Source organism: Sus scrofa, chromosome 10, assembly GCF_000003025.6.
Source record: "Sus scrofa isolate TJ Tabasco breed Duroc chromosome 10, Sscrofa11.1, whole genome shotgun sequence".
Lineage (NCBI taxonomy): Eukaryota > Metazoa > Chordata > Mammalia > Artiodactyla > Suidae > Sus > Sus scrofa.
The window spans coordinates 44,052,090-44,069,343 of record NC_010452.4 but is presented as its reverse complement, the minus strand read 5'-3'; the positions used below and the strand labels follow the sequence as shown (position 1 = coordinate 44,069,343).

Below are 17,254 nucleotides of genomic sequence, written 5' to 3'. Positions count from 1 at the left end.
ATAAAATAAACTCATAGGTTTTCTTTCTATACTGAAATTCTTACTTCCTCTTTCCTTAAACACGTATTATATTAATTACATGTATAGGATAATGTGTGTGGGGGGGTGTTTTCTCACCACACCCAAGGCAAGCAGAAGTTCCTGGGCCAGGGATTGAAACCACGCCACAGCTGCAAGCCACTGCAGTGACAATGCCAGTCCTTAATCCACTGAACCACCAGGGAACTCCTGGATAGTGTGTTTAAATACAAAAGATGTGGGAGTCTTTCTAATGACAAAGAATGTCTCTGTTTCCCATTGTGGCTCAGCGGGTTAAGGACTCAATACTGTCTCCATGAGGATGCAGGTTCAATCCCTGATCTCACTCAGTGGGTTAAGAATCCGCTGTTGCTGCAAGCTGCAGGTAAATTGTAACTGCCGCTTGGATCTGGCGTTGCAGGAGCTGTGGCGTAGGGTGGCAGCTACAGCTCTGTCTCAACCCCTAGCCCAGGCACTTCCATATGCTGCAAGTGCTGCCATAAAAAGAAAAAAAAATGAAAGGATGTCTCCTTGATCCTGCCATACTCCTCTATCCCAGCCCCATGCTAGATGTTTTAGGTACAGACATAAGACAGGGGGTGGATAGGCCATCTCTCATCACCAGACCCAGTACCACCTGCTAAAACCAGAACTATAATTCAATTTTAAACTGGTGGCTTTTCCTCCGTTTCTGAGCCCAGATTCCCGCAGCATTCAGCTCTCAGACACCGGCTCAGGCTTTCCTACAGTCCTCTTCTCAACTTGACCTCCAAAGGACAAGGGTACCCCAGGGATTATTCCTGCACTCTTTATCTCTATTTTCTCCTCCGGATAATCTCAGCCAGTCCTATGGCTTTAAATCCCATCCACTTGCCCATGACTCCCAACTATATTATAACAGGTCACACTGGCCTCTATCCTGAACTCTGGACTTGTATACCATGTGGATGCCAAAGAGGATTCTGTGGATGGAAATTGGCAATGGTAGCACAACACTGTTAATCTGCAGACTTCAAAACGCTTAAGATGGCAAATTTTATGCTAAGTATATTTTATCACAAAATACACTTCTTTGTGTAGTTCAGAGATTAAAAAAAAAAAAAAACCCACACATCTCCAGTGGACAAGCAATGTCATCAGAATAAAATTGAAACTTATCACCATCACCTACATGTCCTATATGATGTGGTTTCTCTTCTTTCTCCTACTCGCTTCACCTAGAATAGCCTGCCTCCTCTGCAACACCCACTTCACCCTTTGGTTATTTTGTGATCACACCAAGTGTGTCCCACCTTTGAGCCTTAACGCTGGCTATTCCTTTTTGTCAGGAGGTCCTAGATTCTAGATCTAGATCTAGATCCTGGATCTTCCATGTTTGGCTCCTGTGTACCTATCCCCAGGTAAGTTCCACGGGAGTAGGTACCTTATCTGAGTTGTTTATTACTCTGTCTCCAGCATTTAGAATAGTTCTAGGAGTTCCCATTGTGGCTCAGTGATAACAAATCCACTAGTATCCATGAGGACTCAGGTTTGATTCCCAGCCTCACTCAGTGGGTTAAGGATCTGGCATTGCCTTGTGCTGTGGTGTAAGGCACAGATGTGGCTCAGACCCTGTGTTGTTGTGGCTGTGGTGTAGGCTGGCCGCTGTAGCTCTGATTCAAAACCCCTCGTCTGGGAATTTCCATATGACGTGGGTGCAGCCCTAAAAGAAAAAAAGTTGTTTCTAAACCTTTTTTGTACAATAAACTTGCCAAGGATCTGGTAAAGCCTATGGATCCTTCTCAGAATAGAATTTTTTAAATGCATAAAATATGTAGACTTATAAAACAAAGCAATTACGTTGAAATACAATTATCCACCATCTTTTAAATTTTTGATTTAGCAATATATATGCCTATCTAAGAACACCCTGGGTCTTATTTTCTTTGGAGGACTCAAGTTCTAGTGGAAACTGCAGTCACTCATAGTTTCAAGGGAGTGAAGGTCATATACCATAACCTGAAGTATCAGCAAAAATGGTAATGTGATAGAAAAAAAGCTAGACAATAAAGTTACAGGTCCTGCTAGTATTGCTGTGGTTTGTTACCAAATTCATAATGAAGAGAGCAGTTCCTGCTGTGGTGCAGGGGGTTAATGACTGGCTTGTCTCTGTGGAGGTGCAGGTTCAATCCCTGGCACAGTGCAGTGGGTTAAGGACCCAGCATTGCTGCAGCTGTGGTGTAGGTTGAAGCTCTGGCTCAGATTCAGTCTCTGGCCTGGGAATTTCCATATGCCTCCAGGTGGCTGAAAAAAGGGAAAAAAATTCATAATGAAGAGAAATGCCAGCTTTCAACTAGAGGTTAGTGAAAATAGAGATGTAAGTTCTATCTCAACCCCATAATCCTGGAGAATGTCTGGCACATAGTAGGAAGTCAGTAAATGTGAAATGAATGAATGGAAGAGTTAAGAAGTGAATACTAATACAAATCAGTGCTTTACTGAACCAGAAATAATGATGGAGAAGTTCCCACTGTGGCACAGCGGAAATGAATCCGACTAATGACCATGAGGTTGCGGGTTTGATCCCTGGCCTCACTCAGTGGGTTAAGGATCTGGCATTGCTGTGAGCTGTGGTATAGGTCACAGACACAGCCCAGATCCTGTGCTGCTACGGTTGTGGCACAGGCCAGCAGCTGTAGCGCCAATTTGATCTCTAGCCTGGGAACCTCCATATGCCATGGATGTGGCCCTAAAAAGCAAAAAAGAAAAAAAAAAGAAAATGAAGAAGAAATAATAACCTGTATCTGAAAATCTTGACTTATGCTAGCATCTGCTAGTAATTTATGAAAGAGTGTTATAGGTTGAGTTGTGTCCTTCCTAAAAGACAAGCTGGAATCCCAACCCCTAGTACCTTGGAATGGAATCTTACATGGAAATAGGGTCTTTACAGAGGTAAAATGCTAGGTCTTTAGGGCAGGACCAAGCCAGTGAGACCAGAGGGAAGATAATGTGAAGAAACCCAGAAGGGTATCATGTAAAGATGAAGTCAGAGAGCAGGGTGAGACATCTAGAAGCCTAGGAACACCAACATATGCCAGCAAACCACCAGGAGCTAAGGAAGGGGGCTGAACAGATTCTCCTTCCCAGTCCCCAGAACCAAACCTGCCAACACCATGATCTTGAACTTCTGGCTTCCAGAACTTGAGATAATACATGCCTGTTGTTTAAACCACTCAATTACAAGTACTTTGTTATGGCGTCTTAGGAAACTAACACAGATTTTGCTATAGGGAAGTAAGACACTGTTGTAACAAATACCCCAAAATGTGGAAGTGACTTTGGAATTGGGTAAATGGATGGAGTGTGGGAGAGTCTGAAGATACAGGTTAAAAAGAGACAGAATGCTCAGAAGAGACTGGTTGGCGAAAGACAGAAAGTAAAGGAGATTCTGGGGCGAGACGTGTACAGAAAGCCTCTATCGCCCTAAAGAATTTAACATTGTTCTGAACAGAATGTTGCTAGAAAGAGAAATGTCACAAGTGTTTCTGGGGAGTTCCCTGGTGGTCTAGCGGTCTCATTGTCACCGCTGTGGCATGGGTCACTGCCGTGGCTTAGGTTCAATCTCTGGCCCCAGAACTTCTGCATGCTGTGGGTGAGGCCGAAAATAAAAGTGCTTCTGGTGAAGTCTTAGAAATGAAGACTGTGTTGTTGGAAATTGGAAGAAAGATGATCCTTTTGATAAAGTGCCAAAGAACCTGGCTGAAACGTGTTCTGTTGGGTAGAGTGGAACGTGTAAGTGATGAATGCAAACACTTAGCTGAGGAGATAGCCAAGCAAAGTGCTCAAGGCACTCCTTGCTGACTCTAGAAAAAGGCAACAGGAGAGAGAGAAACTGAAGAAGGAACTGTTGAAGAAAAAGGAGCCAGGAGTTCCCGTTGTGGCTCAGGGGGAAATGAACCCGACTAGGAACCATGAGGTTGCAGGTTTGATCCCTGGCCTCACACAGTGGGTTAAGGTTCTGGCGTTGCCCTGAGCTGTGGTGTGGGTTGCAGATGCGGCTCAGATCTAGCAATGTCGTAGCTGTGGCGTAGGCTGGGAACTATAGCTCTGATTGGACCCCTAGCCTGGGAACCTCCATATGTCGTGGGTATGGCCCTAAAAAAAAAGGAGCCAGAACTTGAAGATTCAGAAAACTCTCCATACTGCAAACAGTGAGAGAGCACTGTTCTGTAGAAACAGTGAGAGAGCACTGTTCTGTAGAAAATACTGAGGGTGTGGCTTGGGAGTCCAACCAAACCTCAGCAGAATCACCGACAGCTTGCTCTGAACAAGGACAGAGATGGGACAAAATGAAGCAAGGCTGATAGCCTTCTGGGACACACGAGGCAGGAAACAGGCTACTACAGAGTTATCTGGCTATAAATATGTACTATCCTTCAAGAAAAGGGAAGAATGACTCAGATGATGCTTCAGAGGCCAGGGAAGCTGCCCTGCCACCAGGGGTCCAGGGGTTCCCTCCTAGATCTGGAAGGGCAGGACTCCTGACAGTGACCAAGGGAACAGGGTCCCCACCCTGATGAGCCCAGAGGACAGAGTATCCAGACACAGAGGTTTATTCTCAAGCTTCCAAATGTAATGACGTTTGTCTTGCTGGGTTTCAGACTTGCTCGGGACCCATGACTCTTTCTCTTCCAATGTCTCCCCTTTGGCACGAGAACTTCTATCCTATGCCAGTCCCACCATTCTCTTTTGCAAGCAAATAAATTGTTTTCTGGTTTTATAGTTTTACAAACAGAGAGGGAATTCTGCCCCCCAGATAAATGATATCCCAACTCTCATCCATAATTGCTACGGATGGTTTAGATGATGAGTTTGGGGACTTTGAGTTAATGATGCTTAGCTGGGATTTTGGACTCAAAGTTGATGATGGAATGATTAAAAATGCTGGAGATCTGCAAGCTACAGCACAGGTCTCAGACGCAGCTCAGATCCAGTGTTGCTGTGGCTGTGGTGTAGGACACGGCTGGGCTCTGATCACACCCCTAGCCTGGGAACTTCCATGTGCCGTAGGTGTGGCCATAAAGAGGAAAAAAAAATTTTTTGGGAGATGCTGCCATGGAGTGAATCTATTTTACATATGGGAAGAATGCGAATTTGGGGGGGCCATAGCGCAGACTGTTTTGGTTTCAGTTATGTCCCCTAAAGGAGGCATGTTGACATCCCAACCCCCCCCCCATCCTGTAGAATGTGACGGCATTTGGAAAGAGGGTCTTTATAGAGGTAATCAATTAAAATGAGGTCATTAGGGTTGACCCTAATCCAACATGACCAGTGTCCTTATAAAAGAGGAAAATTTGAAGATGCCTGCCTGTCTTTCAAGGCTCCCCACAATCAGATCTTAACTCTCCAACATGTGGCAGAAACACGTCCACTCTACACTAGCCCTTGTGAGCTCAAACTCCATGCCTCGTACTCTGGGAAAGCATTTCACAGACATGACTCAAACCCCACAACAACCCTCTGAGTAGGCTACCATCTCTCTTTGACAGATGAAGAAACTCATGAAGAAGGCTTCATTAGTTTTCCCCAGATCCCACAGCAGAAGGTGGAAGATGTGTTCTAATCCAGTCTTTCTGACTTGCATGCCTCCTTACTCTGCAGCAGGGCCCAGATGATTTCTCTCTACTCCTCCATCTTTTGTAGGGTGGTCTTCTCCCAGCCCTTAAAGAATCCATGCTTATCCCTAGTATCAGGTCCTTACTCATTCTCATCACCCCCTCTGGAATATCTTCTCATTCCCATCTTTCCACGTTCAGCCCAAATCCAGCTTTTCTCTGACTACTTCAAAGCACAGTGCTATCTTAACAAACCTGCATCTGCAAACCCCACATACTTAGCACCTGCTGAGTAGATAAGCAGAAGGGACAGGATGGGGAATTAGGGAAGATGAGTCAAAAAAGGTCACCTTTCCTATTGTCAAACCTCTAAATTTCTTTTCCTTTTTTTTTTTTTTTTTTTTTTTTTTTTTTAGGGCTACACCCATGGCATATGGAGGTTCCCAAGCTAGGGATTGAATCAGAGCTGTAGTCACTGGCCTATGCCACAGCCACAGCAACGCCAAATCCCAGCATCATCTGTGACTTACACCACAGCATATGGCAACACCAGATCCTTAACCCACTGAGTGAGGCCAGGGATTGAAGCTGTGTCCTCATGGATCCTAGTCAGATTTGCTTCCACTGAGCCATGACAGGAACTCCCTCAAAACCCTAAATTTTAATACTATTCAGTGATTTAGAGTCTATTGTTCTATATTACTTTCTATTTTTTTCATGTGTAATTGGGCAGTGTCCACAGTAGACAAGGTCCCTGAAAAGGAGAAAAACCCAAATGTAGGCAGGTAGTTCCCTACAGTAGCCTAGAAATAATAATGGTTAGAATGAAGAGTCTATGTAGGGAGGTAGTTTGGGAAAGTAAATAGAAGTCAGAGATTGGATGGTCTCAATGCCAGGTTGAATCCTAGGATATGGTGATGGGTATACCAGATGTCTGCATGTGGATAGATCTGCCAAGCAGTCAAGGACTATTCAATAAACATTTATTATAAGAAGGACTGGGAAATGGAAACTGGAAAGAAATGAATCCCAAGGTGCCTTCAGCATTAGGATAGAAGACAGATAAATCCATTGCTATTCTAAAAAAAAAAAAAAAAAAAAAATTAGACTAGACTATTTAACCTGGAAGATTTCCAGTAAAACTGCCATCAAACACATTTAGTAACTCTTGAGAGATGACCAAGATATGCTTGTCTTATTTGCAGATGACACAAAATCAAGTGGGATGTCTAGCATTTTGAATGACACAATCAGAATTTGGAAGACTGCAGTTCATTAGAAATGTTGGCTAAAACCAACACTGAGGCAGACCCTGTTTTACTGTGTTTTACTTTATTGTACTTTGTAATAAACTCAAGATTTGTGGTATCAATGAGACCACATTCAGAGATTAACCAGCCAGCCAGACTCCAAGGTGACATCCAAAAGAGGAAAAGGTCCAGAAATCAAAGGACAAGAGCCACTGATGGCTAAAGAGGGCTTGATGGAAGGAATACCAGAACTCTATAAGGTATTTCGCAATGGAAATCAAAGCTCAGAGAAAAATTAAAATTATTGGATGTTAAGCAAGTATTGAAAAGGATTACACCCACACATTTACACACAGAAGCAAGTGACAAGAAGGGACAGGGGAGAAATTGAAGACGACTATAAATATAGAAGCACTGAGACACTGATCGAAAAGGACGTGAACACTAGAGAAGACACAGCAGGCTGGGGTGGGATGTGTTTGAGATGCAGCTCTCTTCAAATATTCTAAAGCTTTAATACAGACACAAGGAGCTCAGAGAAAAAGTCATCCCTAGAGACCACATTTGAGGAGTTGTGATGATATAAGTGACAGTTTATCTTATGAGGACTGAGAAGAATGCTTGAAAAGCAATAAAAAAGGGAAATCAGGGGGCGGTGGGTAGAGCTCCTGACTAAGGCCAAATTCACTGGCATATAAGAGGGGTGGGGACAGAGGACATGAAGTCTACAAAGATGGGAAGGAAGCTACATGGTGGCAGATTTTATTTCAATACAAGGCAATAAGGAAGACAATTCTTTTTCTTAAAATTTGAGGTAGAGTTGATTCATAATGTGTTTGTTTCTGCTGTACAGCAATGTGATTCAAAACATCATGGATTCCCTCTAAAATAGGAGGCAGACTATCTGTATTGTGAGAAATAGTGTCATAGATGAACCCCAAGGTGCCTTCTAGCTTTAGAAGTCTATGGTATGATGCCAACTCTGAATTCTATAAGCAAGGGGAAGCGGAAATGTTTTAAAGATGGAAGTGACATGCAGACAACTTTTTTTGAAGAAGCTTACTACACTGTCAGCAAGAACAGAGAGGGAATGAGGGGGACAGAAGAAGCAAAAGGCAAGGACCGTAGCCATGAAGGTTGCCAGAGCCCCCACATCTGTAAATAAAATGCTCTTTGCACTCCCTTGAACAAAAGGACCCCAACAAGCAATCCGACACTGGATCTGAAGAGATGAAAAACTGGGGAACCACACCAGAACCTCGAGCATATGGTAGCCCTAGAAATGAGTGCCTGACTGGGGCAAGGAAAGTAGCCATGGAGAACAAGGCGCTGATGCGAATAGAGACGAAAAAGGAAGAACTACCAGCATCCGGTGACTTACTGCAGAGGCTGGAGGAGAAAAGCAAAAGGAATCCATTCATGCTGACTGACCGGAGATGATGGGGCAAGAAGAGAAAGCTTGCAGTCAAGGATGAGAAAACCATCGATCCTGAGTGTTTTAGATGACAGACAGACGGACGGAAATGGGGGGTCCTCTGGGAACAAGACACTGTTAAGCAGCAGTGTCTACTTTTTGGTAACTCACTGATGACCTGCTCAGAGGTGCTGGAAAGAGAGAGGTCTCTGTCCTCAGCTTAGCCAATCACTTGCGCATGTTGCTGTGGACCAGCTAGATGCTCAGACCATAGGCACCTGGGGTTGGTCTTGGCTCCCTACCCCTGGCTGGGCGGTCTTTTAACCTCTGTGCTCCAACCCTCATTTGTAAAGTGGGCCCTGTAAGTGTTCTTCCTCATTAAAAAATGGGAGGATTAACTAAAATCATACAGGCAATGTGTTTGCAACTCTTTTTGGTACATAGGCATTGTTGAATACATCTTTGCTCTTATTTCGCTGTGACAAAACCTCTGACTATTACCGCTGCTGCTGCCACCTAAAACAAGTCACCAGCTGATCTTGGAGTTCCGTGGAGGTGCAGTGGGTTGAGGATCTAGGGGTGTCACTGCTGTGGTGCAGGTTTGATCCCTGGCCCAGGATCAAACACGTCTTTTGGCACGCTTCCACACACCTCAGGCATGGCCCAAAACAACAATAATAATAACAACCACAACCACAAACCAGCATGTCTTGTGGAATATCTTAAGGATTTAAACACGGTCAAATGTTCCAAAATGTTAGAGTCTTTCTAACTTGGAGCTGCCCAGGATTCCTGAGTCAGGGGCTGAAGCAACTGGCTCTGGAAAATTCAAGAGAATTCCTGAAAGACAACCTTGACTCTCACAGCCGTCTGGCAACCCCCACAAATTCTCCAAGATCATTCTGCCCCAAGTCAGCCTCTCTATGAACATCTGCTCCAGTTTCCAGCTCGGTTTGTAGCGCAATGGTTTCATACACTTACGGATACCCTAGAGGCAAGGGTTCCTCTTTGTTACTGGTTTCTACAAGTTGCTGTGGCTATCTATAGCTTTACTTCATTCCTCAAACCACCTCCCTGGTCTATTATCAAATACGACAGGCATCCCTAAAATGGAATAATCATTCCAAAAGAATGAGGAAGTGTTTTAACGAGAGTAAAGAAAAGAACACTGGATTAAGGTTCAGACTCTCCTGTTGATTTAGTGTGTATGTCTTAAGCTCCTGGACATCGTTTCCTCCCTTATAAAGTGAGAATTACGTCTACTCAGTCAACTTTACAACACGGGCATGCTGCTCAAGTGAGAAAATGAAAAAAGTACGAAAGGTATATATGCAAAATACTTGGCAAAATATTTCATGCTGTCACTTTATTGACCCTCATTACAGTCAAAGGATAAAAGAACTCCAAGACTCTCCAGATGCAAAAAGAGTCTCCCTTCTAATCTACCACTTTCTTGAGTTTTATAGTGACCTCTCCCATTTCTCAGAGTCATTCTGAAGATAAAACCAGATCCTGTTTTCAGTGGAAACACTAAATTCAGCCTGAGGTAACAACACTGATAGTCACTTGTCCTTAGGGTGTGTCTGACACAACACACGTGTATAATGTTATTCATTCAGTTTCTTTTTTTTGGGGGGGGGGTCTTTTTTTTTTTTTTTTTTTTTTTTTTGCTATTTCTTTGGACCGCTCCCGCAGCATAGAGGTTCCCAGGCGAGGGGTCGAATCAGAGCTATAGCCGCCAGCCTACGCCAGAGCCATAGCAACTCGGGATCCGAGCCGCGTCTGCAACCTACACCACAGCTCGCGGCAATGCCGGATCCTTAACCCACTGAGCAAGGCCAGGGACAGAACCCGCTACCTCATGGTTCCTAGTCGGATTCGTTAACCACTGAGCTACGACGGGAACTCCCTCCTTCAGTTTCTTAAAATACTGTGATGAAGAAACTAGGCTATCTCTGTCTTGCTCACAGGAAAATGGAAACTCAAAGCATTTAAATAACTCAACACAGGGTCTCACAGTCAGTGTCAATGCTGGGACATGAACTCAGTCCCAGATACATCCCCTTAGCATCACAGATACATTGTAGATGAGCCTACTTGAGAACCTCTCTGTGTGTCCACCCTGGCCTACACCACAGCCACGGCAACACCAAATCCAAGCCATGTCTGTGACCTACACCATAGCTCACAGCAATGCCAGATCCCTAAACCACTAAGCAAGGCCAGGGATTGAACCTGCGTCCTCATGGATACTAGTCAGATTCTTTTCCACTGAGCTATGACAGGAACTCCAGAGCTGTGATTTTCTTGAAACATACTCAGCACTCAAAATTGGAAAGAATAAAGGAAAAGCTGCACGAGATAAAAGAAATAGCACAGCATCCGACAAATCTGGGCTCACAGATCTCAGCTCCACCAGTTACGGGCTTTTGGTACCTGGCAGAGGTAATCACTTCTTCATGTTTCCATTTCTTCATCTATAAAACGAGAACATTAGCACCTACCTCACTGGATTGGCATACCGTTTAACGTTTAACCGTAGAGAATGTAAACAGCTCCTAGAATAGTACTCAGTAACAATTTCTTCTTTTCTAGGCCATTAGGAGATAACAATAAGATAGTGCTCAGGAATGAGGCCATGAGCGAACAGTTTCACAGTTTCATGGAAATTACAGATAACCAGTTATCTGTCTAAAACTATTTAGAACATCAATGGCCAGTCACACCCACAAACAGAAACAAAAGTCTGGAAGAGTATTTCCCAAAAGAAATCACTGAGGGGATGCAAATGTTACAACAGCCCAAGAAGCTCAGCCCAAGGGGAGGAGCTGAGCCAGACATACCCATCCAAACCAATCAACCAACCAACCAACCAAAAATGTACACCAGGGAGTAGAAATGGAAGACTGCTCCCTTCCCTACTTTCATTTCCTCCCAGAAACCAGGACCTTGTCCTTCAAAGAAGGGTCATGGTTACAAGTTCCAATTATGGGCTCAGATGGACTAGATCCAAAGTATCACCCTTCTATTCACTCGTCCAATGACTAAGTTTCTTAACCTCTCTAATCATCAGTTTTATCTTGGGAATAATAATGATAAACTCATAAAAAAGACAGCAGCATGAGGTTGTATGGAATGAAATGAAATTCATACATAAATGTTATTGCACATAATAAGTGATTAGCAAAGAAGCAATTCCAGCTTAATAATAATATTAATAAGAAAAAGTGATATGGAAAGGTTTGCTGCCTGAATGATATTCAGACCTAGAGTCCTAGGGGTTTGAGCCAATGTAAAAAAAGATCCAGGGGTTCCCCCTGTGGCTCAGCGGTAACGAACTCAACTAATTTCCATGAGGAGGCTGGTTCGATCCCTGGCCCCACTTAGTGGGTTAAGGATCTGGCCTTGCCGTAAGCTGCAATGCAAGTGGCAGATGTGGTTCAGATCTGGTGCCACTGTGGCTGTGGTGTAGGACCAGAGCTGCAGCTCTGATTCAACCACTGGCCTGGGAACCTCCATATACCCAAGACAAAAAATTTAAAAATTAAAAAAATAAAAATATGGAGTTTCTGTCGTGGCGCAGCTGAACCGAACCTGACTAGGAACCACGAGGTTGGGGGTTTGATCCCTGGCCCCACTTAGTGGGTTAAGGATCTGGCCTTGCTGTGAGCTGCAGTGCAAGTGGCATATGCGGCTCAGATCTGATGCTGCTGTAGCTGTGGTGTAGGCCGGCAGCTGTAGGCTAGCAGCTATAGCTCTAATTTGACCCCTAGCTTGGGAACCTCCATATGCTGCGGGTGTGGCCCTAAATAAAAATAAAAAATAAAAATAAAAACATCCAAGAGAGCCTGTCTGGGTTGGAGAGGCCAGCTTCCCACCAGTTTACTCCTGCAGTCATTTGGACCCTACCCCCATTTCCTCCAAACTCCCCAGCCTGACCAGGAGTCTTCAAAAGTCACAGCTACTCCAGAGGTGGTGAGCAGCAGAGGGCCCGAGGCAAGTCCAGACCTACACCTTAGGTAATCCTGAGGTTTTGGATCAAGGATCAGAAAAGCCATAAACCTCAGTGATAAAAGAAGTACCACCCAAATTGTTCATTTCCGGAAACCCCTCAGGAGCTCAGCCCTGGGGAACTGAACACCCCCCCCACCTGTGGTATCAGCATGTAAAGGGCACTTCCTGAGCACCATACCTCAGCAGTAACACCCCCCCCCCCCCTGCCCACAGCTGCATCCTCCCAATAGCACTTCTCACTGTATCCCTGTACCTATTATTTTTACATTTCTGCCTGGGCTTAAGTTAGAATTCCCAGCTCCTCCTCGCCTTGCCAATGCAGTCCACTCTATTCAACTCTAAAATAAAAGCTCAGTAGGAAAGAAAAATTTAACATATTGAAGAAAATAAAGTGATTAATTAAATTAAATTTAAAAACAGGAGTTCCCTTTGTGGCTCAGCGGTTAGCGAACCCAACTAGCATCTATGAGGACGCAGGTTCTATCCCTGGCCTCGCTCAACAGGTTAAGGATCCTGCATTGCCATGAGCTGTGGTGTAGCAGACACGGCTCAGATCCTGCATGGCTGTGGCTATGGTGTAGGCCAGTGGCTACAGCTCCAATTGTACTCCTAGCCTGGGAACCTCAAAATGAAAAAGACAAAAAGACAAAAAAAAAGTAAATCAAATCAGAGAACACAGAGAAACCCCAAAGGATAAAAAAGCAGCTCTGAAGATCTAAAAGGAAATGTATATTAGGATCAGAGATTATTTGGTCTCAATACCTTTACGTGGCTTGATATAGTCATTAGCTAAACTGTGAGTTCAACCCACAGATTTTGATTTAGTTAAAATATTTCCATATTATTATTGATGTACTTACCCCTCACCCCCAACCAGAGTAATATAATTTACCAATCTAGCAAAGTATTATTTTTTAAAATCTAAGCAAAGGAACCAGTTTGCTTGAAACTCTCAGCTGGTTAATGGTTCAAGGATGCCTTAGAACGACAAAACAATATAAACAGGTGAACAGAGATATTATTTTCAGTTTTACACAAAAGAAGAATTCTGTATTATAATCTCACAACTGTGATTTCTGAAAATTAACTTGTGCGGCTTACTGTGCTGAGGCAGAACAGTTACTACTCAGGGTATCAGGGACGCACACTAAGTCTTACGAACACAGGTAACTTGTTATTATCAGTCGGTAAAAATGGCCTTATAAGAACATAGAGGATACTGGAGTTCCCTTGTGGCTTGGCAGCTTAAGGATCCAGCATTGTCACCGCTGTGGCCGGGGTCACTACTGTGGCACGGGTTCCATCCCTGGCATGGGAACGTCCACATGCAGAGGGCGCAGGCAAAGAAAAAAGAAACATAGAAGATACTATGACATGAATACATTCATAGGAACAGTGATGACCAAGTCACATTAATCTCCCCTGATGTACAGTTGTGCTAAGCTAACCTCCTTACACAGACTATAAGCGCAAATCCCTCTGAAAACATCTCAGGGGTTTCCCTGCTAAAGAATTCTTTTACTTACCATCCTTTGATTTTGTGGTAAAGATGACGTTTCTTGAACAAGAGAACTTTCACAGGAATCCAAATCAGTAGAGTCACTAATGCTACATAAGCAATGGAGCAAGAAACAATCAGCCAGTAATGCGTTCTCTCGGGTGTCTGCCTTGTGTTTTGAAAGGCGGCGGCAAACTGTTCCATAATCACAAGCGTGGGGACACAGAAAGCCACAAACTCGAGCAGCTCAAAGACGAGGAGCTTGATGAGTTTTCCAGAAACCATCCTGAGGTAGGACGAGCACCCAGGGGTCAGACGCTCCCCTTCTGACTGTGAGCAGCATATGGACACAGATACCCAACAGGGATCAAGTTCCTTGCGCTTGAATCACTAACCAGTGAATTTTTATTCTTTTATTGACCCTCATATGGTTCAATGATCGTCCAACTTAACAACCGAGGTCTCTTAAAGGAACAGAGCAGTGGTGGAAGGGATCATTTCATGTGTTTGCACATCCATTATGAGAAGTCGAATCAACTCCAGAACATGCTTCAGAGTAAACAGAGAAAGCAGGTCTGTCCATGTTGTTTTTACTGCTAATTGGAGCACAAAAAAATATTTACATAATATTTCACTCCCGTTAAGTAGAACCATTGGAATAATATAGAGTTAAAGGGAAAGAGATACGATCCAATCCCCTTTGCTTATATCAAAGCAAACACCCAGACCCTCAGTCTTTATCTTGGAGAAGCGCTTTTTCTTCAAAGTGCTTGAAAAGGGAATCTGGATTCATTTTGCCAACTTCCCAACCAGACTTTCTCCTGGTACTTGAATTATTTATTGGTTCTTGCACATGAGCTGCTATGCAAACACAGATGAACGTTATTCTTAGCTTGCTGGTCAGGAACCTCAGGAGCCAGGCGATATTAGAAACTTGTCACCAGGATCAGCGTGTTCAGTTAACTCTACCTGCCCCAACGCATGTCAGATATTCAAAACAACAACAACTGTGCCCATGAACATCCTGCCTTGGAAAAACCACTTTTGAGCACCTGTGGCCAGCAGGTTGCTGGGCATCGCAGTGTGACAATGAACACATAATGTAAGGTTCCTGCCCTGAAAATGTTCACAGTCCATGGAGGAAACAAACCTCTGACCAACAAAATGTATCTAAGGTCAGAACTATAACCTAAACGCTAGGAGAACTTCCTTTTTGGGCTGTGGGAAGAGGAAGGAAGATGAGGAGGATAGGGACAGACGTGGGTGTAGGGGTGTCCGTGACATTTCAGGCAGGAAAAGAAGAAGCAAGGAGGGTGGATGCTGGTAAGAATCTGGTGTGGTCTGGAAGGAAGTAGGGGAAGGTGATGCTACAAAAATCAGCTGGGGTCAGCACGCCCCTAGCCCATGAAGGATTTGGGGCGCACACACACACACACACGTGTAAAGGGGCTTTCTAAACAGAGTCACTTGCCTACTTGCGAAGGAGAGAAAGTGCTGGTGGGCAAGGAGGGCAGGAGTGGGGTTCACCCAAAAGAAGGGAGCCCTCTGGGAGCCACAGAGGAGCCTGAGCAGGGGTGAGGGACTCGGCTAACAAGTGGTTTGAGAGCAATGCAGGTGAAGAGAGGAGTCCTGCACCCTGGACCCCCCTACCTGCCTGCTTCCTCAGGCGGCTCCCCCGTGCCTGCTGTCTGACTGAGGCCAGCCAAGCCACTGTCTCGGCTCCTCTCTCCCAAGGCCCATTGCAGAAGGGGCCCAAGGCTGCCCGGTTCTGAGGAAGCACCTGGGAGTCTGGAGGTGGCTCTGGGGCTTAGCACCTGCTGCCTGCCACTGCAGGATGAGCAGGCAGGCAGTTCCTTGAGCTGTTACTCTATTTGACCTCAAATCTCACATTCACTGAGGTGGGGAAAGTTGGGGCAGAAAGCCTCTGAGCATCTGTTATTGTCTCTTTAGGGCTGTGCCCACAGCATATGGAGGTTCCCCAGCTAGGCATCAAATCAGAGCTGTAGCTACTGGCCTACACCACAGCCACAGCAATGCCAGATCCACATCATGTCTGTACTTACTCGAGTCCCAGCAATGCTAGATCCTTAACCCACTAAGTGAGGCCAGGGATCGAACCTGCATCCTCATGGATGCTAGTCAGATTTGTTTCCACTGAGCTACAACAGGAACGCCACATTCTTTTTCTCATACTATCTTCCATCATGGTCTATCCCAAGAGATTGGATACAGTTCCCTGTGCTGTACAGCAGGACCTCATTGCTTATCCACTCTAAATGGAAATGTAATAGACATTCCATTTTAAACACTCACTTTTTAGTTCCATGTGTGGGAATTTACTTATTTATTCATTGCTTTTTAAGGCCGTACAGTGGCATATGGAAATTCTCAGGCTAGGGTTTGAATTGGAGCTGTAGCTGCAGGCCTAGGCCACAGCCACAGCAACTTGGGATATGAGTCAAGTCTGTGACCTACACCCAGCTCACAGCAATGCCAGATCCCCGACCCACTGAGCAAGACAGGGATCCAACCCACATCCTCATGGATGCTAGTCAGGTTTCTTTCCATTGAGCCACAATGGGAACTCCCATGTATGGAAATTTAAAGCAGACACTCACTTCAATACTTCTTACCTCTAATGTTCCTCTGCTTCCTAAGATCTCTTCACATTTTTTTTTTTTTTTTTGGCTTTTTGCCTTTTCTGGGCCGCTCCTGCAGCATATGGAGGTTCCAGGCTAGGGGTGGAATTGGAGCTGCAGCTGCTGGCCTATGGCAGAGCCACAGCAACAAGGGATCTGAGCCGAGTCTGTGACCTACATACACCACAGCTCATGGCAACGCTGGATCCTTAACTCACCGAGCAAGGCCAGAGATCAAACCTGCAACCTCATGGTTCTTAGTCAGATTCATTAACCACTGCGCCATGACGGGAGCTCCTAGTTCAGATTCTTAAGGATGAGAAAGTGATGGGCCCAGGTTATGCCAGGCTGTACTAGGAACCGTGAGGTTGCGGGTTCAATCCCTGGCCCTACTCAGTGGGTCGAGGATCCGGTGTTGCCATGAGCTGTGGTGTAGGTTGCAGACGCGCTCGGATCCTGCTTTGCTGTGGCTCTTGTGTAGGCCAGTAGCTATGGCTCCAATTAGACCCCTAGCCTGAGAATCTCCATATACCTTAGGAGCGGCTCTAGAAAAGACAAAAAAAAAAAAAAAAAAAAAAAAAAAAAAAAAAAAAAAAAAAAAAAGAATCTGAACTAAAAAAAGCACAATGGAGAATTTGACAAGAGGAGTTAAAGATGGCCAAGATTTTGGGTCAGGATCAGAGCCACTCTAACTGTATGTGTGTCCAGAACCATTCCTAGCAGGCTGCCTAATTCAGTAATTCAGGATGAATGAATGAACAAATGGATGCCAGAGGATGAGGGGAGAGAAGGGAGCAGAGCAAGGAGACCAATCAAGAGAGCAGAAG

General features: G+C 44.7%; 1 protein-coding gene across 2 annotated transcripts in view; it reads right to left on the bottom strand.

The window, feature by feature from the left end:
• TMEM236 (transmembrane protein 236) overlaps window positions 1–14,233 on the bottom strand; it is a 42,352-nt gene extending 28,119 nt beyond the window's left edge. Inside the window, exon 1 of one of the 2 annotated variants that reach the window (XM_021064814.1) lies at window positions 13,817–14,233. In XM_021064814.1, the coding sequence (XP_020920473.1) occupies window positions 13,817–14,073 (257 nt within the window). In that variant the 5' untranslated portion in view covers window positions 14,074–14,233. The remainder of the gene's footprint in view (window positions 1–13,816) is intronic. The other variant, XM_003130725.5, reaches the window with a different exon arrangement.